The sequence below is a fragment of the Podarcis gaigeae genome (assembly GCF_964106915.1).
Source record: "Podarcis gaigeae genome assembly, chromosome: 10".
Taxonomy (NCBI): domain Eukaryota; kingdom Metazoa; phylum Chordata; class Lepidosauria; order Squamata; family Lacertidae; genus Podarcis; species Podarcis gaigeae.
In genome coordinates, this window is record NC_139686.1 from 6,535,831 (window position 1) to 6,553,159 (window position 17,329).

Genomic DNA, 17,329 nt, shown 5'->3' on the forward strand with positions numbered 1-17,329 from the left:
TTTGGACCACAGTGCCACCCGCGTCCCACTCAGAGAGGAGAAGGGAACCAAGGGGCCAGGTTCTTTGAGTGGTGAGACCAAGCCCCTCGCCTATTCAGGGGTTCTTGCAGGGGACAAGTTTTGATTTGGCCCAGAAACTGCCAACTTCTGGTGCTTGTATTCCTACTTTGCCAGCACACCCCCTAGCAGAGGAGGAAGAGGAGGCTGAAAGTACTGGATTCAGCTCCCATGTGAAATTTCTTGTCTCTGAGAATGTGAAAACAGGTTTCCTGTAGACTGAAAAGGTCATCAACCAGACAACGCTCCCCTTCAATTTCAAAAATTGCCAGGTGAGAAAAGGTCCTCCCCGCCCTTAAATTTTCACCCATCAATGTACCCCTGACAATGGTATTTTTAGCTGAAGAAAATGGAATTGCACCTCTTCATTAAGAGCAACCAAATAGCATCCACATTCAGGCAGTGAAAATCATTACCAAGGCCACAAACGCCTTTATATTTAAAAGGTTAGAGCAAAGGGATTAAAAGTGCCCCCAGGAAATGTTCAAATGGCGGATCTACATAACATCTTTCCTGCAAAAGTGAAAACCACCAAGAAGAGAGAGGCAGTGGTGTGCAGAGGGCAGGCAGGCTGGAGTATTAAATGCCCGACTTACTGCTAGGTGCTCTACGCTTTTGAACAGACTGCTTAAAAGAAGAAGAATGTTGATTTGTGCAGCTCATTTATTAGTTTGACACACTTATATCCTGGAGCAGCTAGCGGATTGCGGTTGCCTCCACAAGCAGGTCACCTGAAGGAGCTCTGAGCTACAAAATAAGATGTTCCTGGCTCAAAAAAACCCTTGGCCAGGACCACCCTCACTCCACTGCATCTGCTGTTTTGGGATAATAAGGATGAAATGACGAGAGACCGGTGACTCTGTTGATTGTTGTTGTTGTTCAAAAAACAAACAATTCAATAACAGCTGCAGGGAATGCCCCCCGCCCTGACCCAATACAATCAGGAGTGGGACACCATTGGGGATAGTAGTGAACCCTTTCTTTCTGTGAAAATGCTTGTGAAGCATGGACCACTTATAAACGCCATCTCCAACTCCTTGAAAGATTCCATCATTGGTGTCTCCGAAAATTTTTACACATCACTTGGGAAGGCAGGCGAACTAATGCCAGTGTACTGGAAGAAGCAAAGATCACCAGTGTTGAAGCAACGATTCTTCAACATCAACTTTGTTGGACTGGTCATGTTGTGCGGATGCCCGATGATCGTCTTCCAAAGCAACTACTCTATTCCGAACTTTATAATGGAAAGTGTAATGCTGGTGGTCAACAAAAAAGGTTTAAATACTCTCTCAAGGCAATTTTTAAAAAATGTAGTATAAACGTTGACAACTGGGAAACACTGGCCTGCGAGCGCTCCAACTGGAGAACAGCCTTTATTTACCAAAGGTATCATGGACTTTGAAAATGTTCAAACACACTTGGCAAACCTTCACCGTGATCACCTCCTGCCTGAAAACCTATATCCCCACTGTGGAAGGATGTGTGGATCCAGAAATGGCCTCAACAGTCACTTACAGACTAATTGTTAAGACTATGTTCATAGAAGACAATCATACTTGGCTATGAGTGAACACCAAAAAAGGAGGAGGAGGAGGAGGAGGGGAAGGAGAAGAAGAAGAAGAAGAAGAAGAGTGAACCCTTCCTTTCTGTGAAAATCCTCATCCCCATTTCCCCAGATAGGTTGGGTTGTCTGATTTAAATCAGGAAAACAGTACAGGGTGGGCAGACCCTGTAGGACTGGCATCCCCGGTCCACTTCGAAGGATGCTGCTTTCAGTGCATTCTGTTGTTGTTGGCATCCGTCTGTCTCGAAAGACAAGGGAGTGTGCCTCTGGGGGTGAAGTCTAAACCACTGTGTTAGCAGCACATAAGTGATCTCTAGGGGGCACTCTATGGGGAGTGTGTTTGGAGATCCTTGGCTGCCCAGACGAGAAGACCCCCATCTCGGCCTGGCTGATGTGGTCCAAAGGAAAGAAGAGCAAGATGTTTGGCACCGGCTTGACTGCAGAAGTTGTCGGAAGGAGGTGTACAAGGGATTTTAGGGATTCCACTCCAGATTTCTAGGAGAAGGAAAACAGTGGGCTGCTGCTGAACCCCGTGGTATTGGCAAAATTAATTCCCCGCTGATGGTCAGCCCACCTCCCAGAACGTGGATGAGTTTTGTCACCTCCCTGAAAATAAGCAAAACCAAGGACTGTGTTTTTTATGTGGGTGGGGGCAGAGAGGTATCTTTGGTGCAAGCATGTCATTTTCAGTCCCTCTAAAAAAACTGCCAACATTAACATTTCAGCATTTTTGTCTCAGCCCTGGTGTGCGCAAAAGTACTGCTGCAAGAGTGGAGGTTTTGCCTCTTTATAAGCAGACACAATATTTCTGTTCCACGACGGTCAGGGTGGTGGAGTGGCAGAAGTGGCTGTGCAGGGTTTTCATTCAATAAGACGAAAGGCGGGAATCCCCTCGTGGAGAGCGCCTATTGGCGGATGCCTGTAATGTCACAAACCTACCTCCCCTTACCATCCCCTAGAGCAGCTTTAGTAACTCTTAAAAAAAAAAAAAATGTTTGCAGAGCTTCTTTTTTCTTGCTCTCAAGATGGAAAGATGAACAGATAAATGTACATATGGCGCGTTATTATTTTCTTTAAAAAGACTGACGCTGGGATATATGTCTAGCATGCAAACTGTGAAGCTGAGAAGAATCTGAGCTCACACCACGGGCAAAAAGCCTGCTGTGGCTTCTCTTTTTATAGTATGCCTGACTTCATTCTGCATCTTCAGCTTGCATACTCAGGGGGAACACTCTCTACAGGAAGCATTTTGAGCTCTCTGGGTTGTCCTCAGCGGGCTGGAGTAGAACCAACAAGCTGGTTATTTTAGTGTTTTGAGGTGTCTCTCTTGCTATTTTAATGGTGCACAGGCATGTGTTTCCATGCCATTACTTGTTCAGAACGAGACAGGCTACCCAATGAAAGTAATAAACACAAACATCGTTTCTGGCAACTTGTGCTTCTGACCTGTTTGAACCCTATTCCATCCGAGGAGATGCTGCAAGGAGATGACGGATATTTAACTGCGATTCTCAAAGCAGGAGGGTCATGCCTGAGAAAAAAAGCCAGAGACTAACGGCCACTAGCCATGATGTCCCTCAACTGTCCGAGGCAGTTATGCCTCTGAATGTCAGTTGCTGAGAGCACCAATGCACTCATGTCCTGCTTGTGGGTTTTAATGTTGTATTTTAATCTTGTTTTTAAAATTGTATTTTAATCAACTTGTTTTTATTATTGGTTGTTAGCCGCCCTGAGCCCAGTCTTGGCTGGGGAGGGCGGGGTATAAATTATTATTATTATTATTATCTGGTTGGCCACTGTGAGAACAGGATATTGGACTAGACGGGACTTTGGCCTAATCCAGCTGCCAGGCTCTTCTGGTGTTTTTAGAAGGTTGGAGTCTGGAACAGGCAGAGTTTGAGGAGGGCTGGCAGAGAGGAGAGGCCTGCAAGGCTGTCAGCAGCCCAAGACGTAGCTGCAAAGGCCATTTTGCCCAGGAGATAGCTGGAGATGCATGGCTTGTGAGAGTTGGCAGCCTGAGAAGCCTGAGCTGAGGAATAAGACCTGAAGGGTTTCAGAAGGAGCAGAGCAGGACTTAAGTTATGGGGAGAGTGGCCTTTCTAAGGCCTAGCTCAGAAAAAGAGAGGAGCGGGACTGAGCGACTGAGCACAGTGTGCTGCCAGCTAAGAAGAAATCCTGTGGCACCCAAGAGTAGAGGCCTGTCCAATCCAGGGCAGGACCTTCTGTGCCTTCTGAAAGCTGCTCTGAAGACAGAACTTCAGAAAGGGCTGCTTCCTCCTTGCACAAACAGTGGTGCAGTCTCAGGGGAGAGGTAACATCAGTCACTGCCATCATCTGCTTTCTCCTTGGCACTCCAGAGCTAAGGGATTTCCTCACAAGTTGCAAAATAACACTTCTCAAGCCACACTGGCCACCACCAGCACTTCACTGTATTACAGACGACCCCTGTATGTGCATGCAGAGATGTCTACCTGCAACTTTCCCATGCAAAGCATTTCTTCAGACTATTACCCCCATTGCAGTGAAAACTGCAATTTGCTACTTTCTGGATGATGGGCAGAATGTGTTTGTGGGAGGGGGGCTATTGTTTTGTTGTTTCTGCTTTAACTATTTGTGCTTTTATCTCGTGTTTCTATCTTGTGAGCTGCTCTGAGATCTTTTGATGAAGGGCGGTATATAAAATCAAGCAAGCAAGGAAGCAAAGCTGGAGCAGCAATTAGACAGGCCAGCCAGATTCTCATTGATTCCTCAAGTCACCTAATCCAGCTGGGCTGAACAGTGGAAGAACCAGCTCTGGCCAAGTAACGGGAGGATCTGCATGACAGCCAAGGTCCAACCCATAACTCTCTTTGCCAGAGTGTTATCAAGGTGCAGGGAGGAAGACACTGTTAGTCTCCCCAACACTTTACACCAAGTATGGCAAACTCTGGCCCTCCAGATATTTGGGACTACAATTCCCATCATCCCTGACCACAGGTCCTGTTAGCTAGGGATGATGGGAATTGTAGTCCCAATCTTCTGGAGGGCTGGAGTTTGCCTATGCCTGCTTTCCCTTTCCCTTTCCGAACACAATTCAAAGTGTTGGTGTTGATCTTTAAAGCCCTAAACAGCCTCAGCCCAGTATACCTGAAGGAGCGTCTCCACCCCCATCGTTCTGCCTGGACGCTGAGGTCCAGCGCGAGGGCCTTCTGGCGGTTCCCTCATTGCAAGAAGCAAAGCTACAGGGAACCAGGCAGAGGGCCTTCTTGGTAGTGGCGCCCGCCCTGTGGAACGCCCTCCCATCAGATGTCAAAAAGATAAACAACTACCTGACATTCAGAAGACATCTTAAGGCAGTTTTTAATGTGTGACATCTTAGTGTATTTTTGGTCTTTGTGGAAGCCGCCCAGAGTGGCTGGGGAAACCCAGCCAGATGGGTGGGGTACAAATAAATTATTATTATTATTATTATTATTATTATTATTATTATTATTTACACTCCTATGCTGGCTGTGCCCTTAAGCACCCTACGCCAACCAGGTGCCCTCCATATGTTTTGCACTACAACCCCCATCAGGCACAGCAGCACATGTTGGAACAAGAATAATGAAAACACCGATGGCAGGAGAACCTGCGTTTTGTCCAAAATTCTCCTGCCGAGGCAGCTACTGACTACACCACTGTCCTATTCCACAGACGGAATCTGGCAGATCTGTTTTCTTGCTTCCTCTGCAGAAGAGAAGGGAAGCCCAGACTTTGATCGCTCCACGCAAACGGGAACCACAATGAGGAAAGGCACAGCAAAGCAGAGGGGGGTTCGGGCTTAATCCACCATGTTTGGGGGCTTTTGTTGTTGTCAATGTAGCGCAAGTGCTAATTAGAACTAATTAAAGCTATGCTGAGATCAGAGCTCAGCAGAAACTACAGGGAAGAAGACAAACAAAAGGGAAAGGAAGTATTTTTGGGAGCCAAGTTCTTAATTGAAAAGTAAGCAAAGCATGTGTTCTTAAGCACCAACAGAAAGCAGGACCCAAGGAGGCGCCATTAAAGCTGCCTTTAATCATTCTAAACCTTTGAAACCCTAACCAGCTAGGAGCAGGAGACCTCAAGGAATGTGCCTTCTCTCTCCTGAGCCTGCCTGGGTATTAAGGGCCTCAGCAGAGGACTTTATGTAGGTTCCTCTACAGTCCAAGGTGAGGCAGGTGGAACCCATGAAGGGTCTCCCTCTCTTGAAGACCTCACTTTTGGAACATAGAATCATAGAATAGAATCATAGAATCATAGAGTTGGAAGAGACCCCAAGGGCCATCGAGTCCAACCCCCTGCCAAGCAGGAAACACCATCAGAGCACTCCTGACATATGGTTGTCAAGCCTCTGCTTAAAGACCTCCAAAGAAGGAGACTCCACCACACTCCTTGGCAGCAAATTCCACTGTCGAACAGCTCTTACTGTCAGGAAGTTCTTCCTAATGTTTAGGTGGAATCTTCTTTCTTGTAGTTTGGATCCATTGCTCCGTGTCCGCTTCTCTGGAGCAGCCGAAAACAACCTTTCTCCCTCCTCTATGTGACATCCTTTTATATATTTGAATATATATATTAGACAGCATCTTAAAAAGCAGAGACATCACCTTGCCAACAAAGGTCCGTATAGTTAAAGCTATGGTTTTCCCCGTAGTGATGTATGGAAGTGAGAGCTGGACCATAAAGAAGGCTGATTGCCGAAGAATGGATGCTTTTGAATTATGGTGCTGGAGGAGACTCTTGAGAGTCCCATGGACTGCAAGAAGATCAAACCCCTCCATTCTGGAGGAAATCAGCCCTGAGTGCTCACTGGAAGGACAGATCCTGAAGCTGAGGCTCCAGTACTTTGGCCACCTCATGAGAAGAGAAAACTCCCTGGAAAAGACCCTGATGTTGGGAAAGATGGAGGGCACAAGGAGAAGGGGACAACAGAGGACGAGATGGTTGGACAGTGTTCTCGAAGCTACCAGCATGAGTTTGACCAAGTTGCGGGAGGCAGTGGAAGACAGGAGTGCCTGGTGTGTTCTGGTCCATGGGGTCACGAAGAGTCGGACACGGCTAAACAACTAAACAACAATATATTGTATTGTATTGTACTGTATTGGGGATGCAGAGTTCCAGCTTCAAGCACAGCCTTGTGGGAAATGCTTTCTATGGAGCCTGCTTCACAGGGGCTTTGTGATGGTATGATGCACCCTGCTATGAGCTCACTGGGGGAAAGCGCAGCGCATAAATGGGAAAGTAAATAAATGTCCAGCTCCTGCCAGAAAACACCAGTAGATGGCAGCATTATATTACCAAATGGCTGCTGCAGGAACACAGACACATTACAAGTAGTCTGGGGAGGAAAACCCCTGCAGCTTGCTAGAGAACAAAATTAAAAACAACAGAACCACACAATGACAGCATAAAAGGGACCTTGGCAACCGGATGCAATTTGCCACACAGCACCAGCTCAACAGAGCTGGATCCCAACTGGATGTGTGCCACTGAGTCGGCCCTTGTCGACATCAAGCAGTATGTTGCGAAATATTTCAAGGGGAGCTGAATCGAATCCAAAACATCTCAGCGTCTATAATGCTCAGGTTGCTGCTTATCAATCACAACATCATATCCCGTAGAAGAGGTTCCATTTAAACAGCAGCATTTCAGGGACTGCAGTTTGCTTCATTTAACAATTGTTACACACACACACACACACACACACACACACAGGCTTTAAACCAGAGCAATGCTATATTCTATTGCTCTGGAGTCATAGAACCATAGAAGCTGGAAGGGACCCCAAGGCTCATCCTAGACCAACCCCCTGCGATGCAGGAATCTTTGGCCCAGCAACCTCATGCATGCAGGGCATGTGAGCCAGAGCTGCGTCATGGCTCTTGAGGTACATACACTATCCAGCCCCCAGCCCATCGTCTTGTGAGATGAAGAGGTCTGAGAAACTCCAAAGCCCACACACTCCTATACAGTGCTTTGATGGTGTTGCATAAACACTGAATATGACTGTCATTGTCACAGAAGCACCCCAACACACACACGGGAAACTCACCTTGGGGGATGAGTCCATGGGCATGGGAGCGTGTTTTAGTGCCAATTTGAGAAAGCTCTTGGAAGGGGCAAACTCAAGGCGAGGACTGCAGTGAGTCTCCTCATCCTCCACTGCTACAACCAGTGAACAAAGCCTTGCTCTGAACTCCATTGTTCCAGAAAGTCTGGCCAATAGCTGCAAGGACCAGGGCTTTTTCAGTGGTGGTCCCCTCATTACAGAACCCTTTCCTCACCAGCCCTGCTTGGGCTTTTTAATACTTAAGGAACACTTGGATGGCTGAAAGCCATTTGCAGCTGCCCCCCACCTTCACCTGCTGTTTGAAGAACACAGTGGTTTTAATCTAAAGGCAGCTTATGTTTCATAAGAGATATGAGATATATGCTGGAAACTGGACAGCTAGAGAAGATCAGAGCTCCAGTGCAAGAATGCCAAGAGCACTGGGCCAAAGAACAGTCTTGAGGGCGCTGTTCTGAGGCAGGGCCACTGCCCAGTTCTCCAAATGCATTTGGCCCTCCATGCAGGTCCAAAGAAGCTTTATTAAAACAAGTCTGAAACAAACTGCATTTGACGTATGTGAATCTCCTTGGGGAGACTGTAAGTGGAAGCAGGGTCAGAGTTGCTCCTGCTTCTCAAAAGGCTACAGAATGGACAAAAAAAAACCCCAAAGATCATGGCCACTGGTCCCATCATCTCCTGGCAAATAGAAGGGGAAGAAATGGAGGCAGTGAGAGATTTTATTTTCTTGGGCTCCATGATCACTGCAGATGGTGACAGCAGCCACGAAATTAAAAGACGGCTGCTTCTTGGGAGAAAAGCAATGACAAACCTAGACAGCATCTTAAAAAGCAGAGACATCACCTTGCCAAGAAAGGTCCGTATAGGTCAAGCTATGGTTTTCCCAGTAGTGATGTATGGAAGTGAGAGCTGGACCATAAAGAAGGCTGATCGCCGAAGAATGGATGCTTCCTGGAGGAGACTCTTGAGAGTCCCATGGACTGCAAGAAGATCAACCCTCTCCATTCTGAAGGAAATCAGCCCTGAGTGCTCACTGGAAGGACAGATGCTGAAGCTGAGGCTCCAAGACTTTGGCCACCTCATGAGAAGAGAAGACTCCCTGGAAAAGACCCTGATGTTGGGGAAGATGGAGGGCACAAGGAGAAGGGGACGACAGAGGACGAGATGGTGGGACAGTGTTCGCGAAGCTACGAACATGAATTTCACCAAACTGTGGGAGGCAGTGAAAGACAGGAGTGCCTGGCATGCTCTGGTCCATGGGGTCATGAAGAGTCGGACACGACTAAATGACTAAACAACAACAACAACAGAACGGATTGGACTCCTCAGCAGTAAGCAGTGCTGGGCCTGAGAGGTGCCTGGATGGGGGATCGAGTTGGAGAGGGGGAATCTACCAGGCGAGAGCTGGGAGGGTTCACTCTTCTGTGTGTGGGGTAAGAGACAACATAGAATTGTGATAGAGGCTGGGCTTTCATTCCCTTTCTCGTCTCCTGTTCTTTTCATTATTCTTTGTTATTCTTGCTTTTTTCACATTTTTCTTCTCTAGATTAGTTTGGCTTTGATTGCATTTTATGCCGAAAACTTTTTTATTTCATTTTTAAAAAGGCACGGAATTCCGAAGAGTGGGGCTCCTCTGACCCGGGTTAGTAGGAGAAGGAAAATCGCCCAGCACGAAGTGTGGCCTACCCTGCGCAAAGGGGGAATATGGAAGCACCAACAGTGCTTACTGTGGGCTGTGGGCAGAACCTCATTTGTGTGGCAGCTGAAGAGATGAGCCACAGCCCATCCAGTGGGACATACAGGGCTGAGAAAGCATGTGAATGTGGTGCCGTTGCTTTTTACTGACGCCCTGGCATTCGTAAAGCCGGGCTACGGCAGGAGGCAGTGCAGGGTGGTGACCAACATGGGGATAACATGCAGAGCAGATGACCTAGCAAGTGTCGCCCTCCATGCCCCAAACACTGTCTGTTCATTGCCTTGGCTCGTTCCGCTGCCAACCTTCTCTTGCACTTGGGTCTCTGATATGGGTGCCAGTTGCTGTCAGCACATGTTCGAGTCCTGTGCCGCCTGCCAAAAACCTGCGCTAATTTAGTTAACATTTCAAGTTGTGTGTGTGTGTGTTTTAAATCATTTAAAAAGGAAATGATTGAATTTGAGAATTATATTCCGGAGAGAATTGGTAATGGAGCCCCCCTCTCTGCCTCGGGGTTTTGTAATTTCCCCATGTCAATGTTATTATGAATAGGCTAACTCAATAATGAGATCATTCCCCATATGAGAATCCAAATAATTGAAGCTCACCAGCGGACTTTGTTCCCCCTAAATCTGCTCAAGTCAGACTTCTTCACCCATCTAATTCGGTCTCGGGGAAGGAAAAAAGGGGACAAAAGACTGTGAGCTTCCCCTTCCATTATTGGTGGATTATTCCGAGTCCAAGGCACGGGGGGACAGACACAAAAGCTTTTTCTGCTCAGTCCAGACAGGCATTTTGATTCCTGACCCCAAAAATATCCTTATGAATATTTCATACATTCAGCTGTCCATTGCTGAAATAACTAATGCCAAGATTAAAGAGACAATCGGCCAGAGAGAGGCAGCCCGCACTTCTCCTGTTTGCAAAATCAATGCAATCCTTCTGGTGGTGATGGGGGTGGGCAGGGGGGCTGTTGATGCTTGCTTTCATTAACCTGGGCGCCAGTCCATGGCCCACACTGAATTACAGCGGAATTGTGTCTGGAAAAGTCATCCAGGCCAAACTCTTGCCCTAAGGCTGGATTTGTGACAAAATAGCATCCACACTGCATGCTAATGATCATGGGGCCACCGTGTCAAAATCCAACTGAAGTGAGGTCTTTCTACATGCAAAACTTGCCCTCAGACACTGAGCCCATCCTCCTTTGCTAAACTTTTGCAGTCCACATTTTGGAGGCAGCACAAGTTCCCCTCTCACCTTGCAAAGTCCAGGTCCGCCTCCCGTGACATGGTGATGTTGGTCAGGTTCTGTTGAAGGATAAAGATGTTTCGGCACATCTTCTTGATGCCAGATTCACTGATGCGCTTGAAGTACTGGGCCCCGTTTATGAGAATACAGGAAATCAAGTGGCCCAAACCTGGAGGGAGCAGGAAAGGTAAGGAAAATTTCACATATAGGTGACCGGTAAGAAGAAAGGATTAAGACAGAGAGATAAAATCAGCAAAACAGTAACTTATGAAATGATTCTGCTTAACGAGGCACATCAAACAGGCAACATTTTGACTTTTCCTGGGTCCCATTTATTTCAGGGCACTCACAAAAGCTTTCCAACATATGTCCGTCGCACAGAATTTTTGCAACCTTTTAGTTTTGGCTGCCCTGCCTGATGAAATGCAAGGGGGAAGCGCTCAAGGTGGTGAATGTGGTTCTTTCCGCTCCCCATTTAACCTCCATAACAACCCTGTGAGGTAGGTTAGGTTGAGAGGCAGTAACTAGCCCAAGGTCACCAAGTGATCTTTATGAGTGGAGATTTGAACCCTGGTCTCCCAGGTCCTAGTCTAACACACTAACCGGGGCACTCACATGCTTGCTCATTCTCATGAAGTCATATATTGGCTTAGCAACAAGACGCACAAGCTCATGTCTTTAACCTAAGACAGCCTGCAATTCTATGTATGGACTCAGTATGGTCTGCTTTCACCCAGAAAATGGAAATCTCCCCCACACCACCCGCTTGCTGGACTGTATAGGGTTCATCATCCCCAAATCACTGGAAAGCAAATGACCTTCAAAGATATACTGGAACTTGTGCTGCTGAAGACTGGCACTCATGGCTTCTTCAACGAAGCTGATGTCCTTATTGAGTCGCACCACCAGGGGGTCATAATCCATGCTCTCCACATTGGCAACAATGGCGTAATTTCCTTGTTTAGTCAAGGGGATCAGATAGTGGAAGCAGTGAACCCTGCAAAACAGAAGGCAATGATAGCTGTTCAACGACATCATACTACTTAATCAGAGAAAATATTTAGCTTAATCAACAGCTGCCAAGACCCAATGGTTGGGTGTACATTTGCATGTGGGAAAATCCAAATCATCCATGGATCCCTTGGACAAGACATGGGGGATCTATGGATGTGCCAAACATCATATCGCCTGCTTTATACTGAAGAAGATACTAGCACTGGGTGGTAGTCAATGCTAGTTCTACCCAGAGTAGACTTGGGTTCATTATTTTCAAGAGGTGTACTGTGAGTAGGACTCAGTTTGAAAGCCATCCATTATTCTTGTTGCTCCAAGGTAGGGGAGAATTAAGGCCTGGGCCAAGAAGAAGCGTCAACTACATCTTTTCCTGAACACTTTAGTCTTATGCAATGGTGTCTGGGGTGTGGGATAGCGATTTTTTGTTTTTTCTCTAAAACCTGGCTAGTATTCATCTTCACCACAAAGTAAGAAATGTAGTCTTGCCTACTTACTGGAATCTTCCCGGTATGTATCTATAGAATTATGATTGTGGTATTTTATATATATCACATCTATCTCCTGTGCCTCACAAACCCATTTCCCTCTATTCCCTTGCACTATTTCTGATTGATAAAACTGTCCTGCCCCAAACTGGAAGTCTGAAGTGGTAGAGTCCAGGAAAGGTGGCAACACTTGATTCTACTGAATATGCAAACTGGCCTGGGCTGTGTCCAAAGACGGGGGGCTCTTAAGACTCAGAGATCTAGAATTAAGAAGAAGTCGGTTGTGCTTCCTTCCCCATGGCTTCAGGAGAGCATCCAAGGAGCATCTGAACTGAACTGTACAAAAGGCAAATTTTGTAAAGTGTGTCAATTACATACATTTATGCAAATGGGCCCAATTTCCATAATGCAGTCCAATTGCAGATTATGGGGTTTGTGGTTGCCTTGATTGCTTGAATAAGGCAGCTCTGAAGGCAAGGACTTAAAGCTGGGGGAGGCAGAGAACTGGCAAGCTGACACTCAGAAGAAGCTGCCACAGCCCCTCCCAGACCATCTGGCCACCAGCCTAGGGTGCCACAGATCAGTGGCAGGAGCTGGAGTTGAAGCCACAGTGGGCAGAAGGCCAGGATGCTAGTATTTATACTTTGCTGATCTAGAGGCTTCATACTGCTAGCCAATCACAGAGGCTGCTGTTGCAAACCCCTATTTCCTTTCTGTTCCTAGAATAGGCTCTGAAGCTCATTAACCTGTTGAGGAGAAGAAGACACTATATTTGGTTACAGCTTTGTATTCAAAACCTCCTGGTTCAAACACGAGTCCCTGATGCTCCCGTCTTGCAAGGCAATGTATAGTGCCCTGTGCAGGCCTAGAACTATGGAGATGGCTTTTGGGCACTGATGTGGGTGAGGTCCTACCATATGGAGGGGGGCTGGATAGGGTGGCCACCTGGGTTGTCCAACTGTAGGCTGAGCTAGCTGTGATGTTGTCACCCTGTTGACCAATCGAGAGCTAGCCATGAGAATGCTGGCTCCATAGCCCTCGTCACCTTCTCTCTGAAGCACATTTCCTCAAACACATCTAAGCAGGTCAGCAGCACAACCATTAGCCAGGGTTCTCCCTTAACCCAGGATGTGAAACCTATAATTTCACATTCTGGTTAAACAGGGGGACCCCGTTAACAGCAGTTAATTACAGAGGTGGAAAACTGCTTATTCCGAGGGTGAGAAGGAATTGGTCAAGGGAGGGAGCAGTTGCTCCTAAGGCTAGTTCTGGATTCATTAAACTGCATTTAAGACAAAGACCCAATTGCATCCATGCCATCCCATGGCATGGCTGGTTGAAAAACATAATGAAGTGCAAAAGACAAATCACGCAGTTGTCGCCCCCAGAATCTCCCCTGTCTCTGAGCTGACATGTTTGTGTTGACCTTGATGCAACTTTGGCATTAAGGTTTTCTGAAAACATTGCTGATTACACAGCAGGGAGGTTGATTTTTGCAAAATGCTTCTTCGGGATTGTTAACTGTGATCCGTGGCTGGTGCCAAATCACTAACCCCCCCCCCTCCCCAGGGCAGACCTTTTATTTATTGAAACTGCCTGATAAAGGTGACATTCTCAAAATAAAGTGACAACGTAGTATTTTCCCTTTAAAGTTCAAATAGGTGAAGAATAATAATAATAATAATAGGGGAAGAATCCTGGTAAGTGATTTCTGCTTTAAATGTAACCACCATTTCAGCCTGTCATTTCCCGCCCCCCTGTGGGGAAAATACATATAAAGGCCTGTGCTGATTAGATACAGCGCAAGTTGTCACAGGTAAAATGCCAAATGTTCCCTTTCTTTTGGCTCTCCCGACATAGTATATGCTGGTTCAGCAAATACATCCTTTGGAGGCATTTCAAATGAAATCCTCAAGTGGTGACACAGGAGTCTGGAGTGATAACCAGGCTAATGAGAGCTTGGGGGATGTGGAACAAGGATTTGTAGGTCAGCGCTGGACCTGCCTACTGAAGCCTCAGATTCTGGAGGCTTGCTCTCATTTTATGCACTCACTTCCGTTCTACATCCACATGCCAGAGGGGCCCTTCTGAAACACGTGAGCAAAAGCAGGTTGGAGAGCAGGAACAGCCAAATTAGCCGCGGTGAGGAAGAGACGTGAAACCATGACCAATCTTTTTCCTTTCATTTTTAAATCTTGACATTTTAAGGCGACTGAAGGATGCTTTGACTAGAGCACTGGCAGGGTATATGTTAAACCTTTGCCCCCATGGAGGGTCCCCCCCAATCTGGAATTCTCCCCACCCTCAAACCCAGCTGCTTTCTTAGAGATAAAACATCATTTTAAAAGCTTTATTAAAAATATATATGAACTAATGAGGTTCCTTCTAGAATCATCAACAGAGCACTTTGAAGGCTATCCAATTTATTCTGGCAAATGTGTTCATGAACCAGAGACCACTTTGCTGCACTTCATGAATCTGAGGAAGTGGCGTCCGGTCCATAAAAGCTTCTGCTCCAATAGCTTTGTTGGTCACCAGACCATTTGCAGTTTTTGCTGCAACAGACTAACATCCCTCTGGAAATTCTTCCAGCATCAGAACGCTATGGAATTTCAGTTTAAGCCCAGCTCCCTTATTACAATAAAGAAATAGCCAGCCCAGGGTGATGAGAAAATGTCAGATAAAAGCACAAAATTTTGGCTGAATGGTTGTTTTTTGTTGTATTTTAACATTTTGCTGGGAGCCGGCCAGAGTGGCTGGGGAAACCCAGCCAGATGGGTGGGGTATAAAGAATCTATTATTATTATTATTATTATTATTATTATTATTATTATTATTATTATTATAGACCAACTACTTACATTCAAAGACAACGCTTTGATCCACTGTACCACACTAACCACTCCCCCCTCATAGAGTGGAAAGTTCATTTCTTAAAGGAACTAGTTCAACAGATCCCAAGAGGAATTAATTCCAGTTCACATTTGTCCCTTTACAAAACAAGCTAGTTTCGTTCACACAGTTCAAGTTCATCCAAATGGTCATCAGCAGAGTAGCAACCTTTTAGCGTTAAGATTGTAATAAACTGCTTTGCTGAGGTATAAAATAAACTTAAAAGGTTTAAGAAAACACACACATAGTGAAATGTGAACTGTCAATATTTCCCCTAACAATTGTCATAATTAGGTCCAAAGAATCTGAAGAGTAAAAAACACATGTAAGAAAATGAGCTTGAAGATGAACTAGGAATCATTCAAAGTTGCACACCAAAATGAACTTAATTCGTGTCCAGTTCACCAAACCATTATGGGAACTACTTCATTACTGGCCCTCAAAAACAACTAATGGCACAGAGTCAGAAACATTCCCTGCTGTGAAATGGAAGCCCCTGGGCTCAGTCACGGAGTCAGCCTTAGAGAAGCTTCTGGATTCTGGTTTGCCTTGTACGATTGCTTTATGGATCCTCATGCAAGTGTAATACATCTTGAAAAAGTAATAAATAATAATAATAATAATAATAATAATAATAATAATAAATTATTTATACCCCGCCCATCTGGCTGAGTTTCCCCAGCCACTCTGTGCGGCTCCCAATGAAATGTTAAAAACAGTACAGCATTAAATATTAAAAACTTCCCTAAACAGGGCTGCCTTCAGATGTCTTTTAAAGATAGGATAGCTGTTTATGTCCTTCACATCTGAAGGGAGGGTGTTCCACAGGGCGGGCGCCACTACCGAGAAGGCCCTCTGTCTGGTTCCCTGTAACATCACTTCTCACAGGAAGGGAACTGCCAGAAGGCACTGGATCTCAGTGTCCGAGCTGAACGATGGGGGTGGAGACACTCCTTCAGGTATCCCTAAAGTCCTATGGAGGCTGGCGTCCATTGGGACCAGTCAAGGAAAAGGCCAACAATAGGCAGAGCCAGCTAATCTTTTCCCTCCGCCACCAATTCCTCCTCCCTGTTGAGTTCTGCAAATGCAATAGTGAGACTGAAGGAGGCACACACTGGTGTCTCTGCATAATCAGCTGAATACATACCTAACTTCTAAGTGCAGAACCAGCAAGCAGCGGTCAGCCATTTCCTGGAAGGATCGGGCCAGCTCAGTGAGGGTTTGCATGATCTGCTCGGACACTGGAGGGAGATCCACGTTGGCATGTCCATCTTGGCCAGGTGACACTGCAGAGGAAAGAGAAAGTGGGATGTGATGACTGCCTGGGACATTCCATCACTGCACCTGTGCCATCTCAGCTGGCATCTACTGAATTGCCAGCCCAGTTAGGGGAGGAAAGGTCACAGGGACTAAGCTCTTGAAGTAGATGTTGTGTCAACGTTCCTAGGCAACAGACTAGGCACTTGAAATCTTATTTGCTTCCAATGATGTAGCTGCAAAATGCCTCCCAGCAGAGCAATTCTCGGTGGTGAACAGCCATGGAGGTTTTAAGTAGCTGCAGCACCAGGTTGGGAGGAAAGGCAGTGTAGCATTAAAAAAGAAAATAGAAAAACTTCCATGGCAAGGCTAGTTTATGGACTCTTCAGAGAGTTCACTGAAATGCCTATCATGTTTATTTAGTCATTCAATTTATGAGCCACCCAATAAAAATATTCTCTATGCAAAAAACATATTTACTACCATAAATACGAGGACTACAGTCTCATGGAACTCTTGGACATCCCCACATGAGTTGACTGATCTTGGTTATCTCTTGTGATCCAAGGACAGAAGAATGAAATCCTCCCTTGGGGAAAAGGGAGACTCAGAGACTCCCTCAAGTCAATTATTTTATCACTTTTATCACACTTTCATTGCACCATGTTGTCTTTTCTTGCAACAATGAGGGCTAGAAAAAAATGCTCTGTTTAAGGAATAATAATAATAATAAATTTTATTTATATCCCGCCCTCCCCAGCCGAAGCCGGGCTCAGAGCGGCTAACATCAAATGTATAACACATTAACATAAAATCAGACAATCAATTAAAATACATCCTCAAATCAGATCAGGATCAGAATAAAATCCAATCAGATGGCAACTCGCAGATTAGGGTTGGGGACCTTAAATGTTCACCAGGTCCATCTGTTTGTGCTGAACTTATATGGGCCTGTGAGAAAAATTGGGAGGCCACTTTCATGCAAGTTCTTATAAAAGGGGAGAGGGAGTCAGACTGAACCCCGACCAAAGGCCTGGCAGAACAGCTCCGTC

The 17,329-nt window shown here is 46.0% G+C and overlaps 1 protein-coding gene across 1 annotated transcript in view; it reads right to left on the bottom strand.

Annotated features, from left to right (window-relative positions):
• Positions 1–17,329, bottom strand: part of EXOC4 (exocyst complex component 4) — a 351,415-nt gene that overhangs the window by 19,671 nt on the left and 314,415 nt on the right. Inside the window, exons 15-17 of the mRNA XM_083700107.1 lie at positions 16,168–16,306; positions 11,448–11,626; positions 10,639–10,798 (exon numbers count right to left, since the gene is read on the bottom strand). Coding sequence (XP_083556233.1) covers positions 10,639–10,798; positions 11,448–11,626; positions 16,168–16,306 — 478 coding nt within the window. The remainder of the gene's footprint in view (positions 1–10,638; positions 10,799–11,447; positions 11,627–16,167; positions 16,307–17,329) is intronic.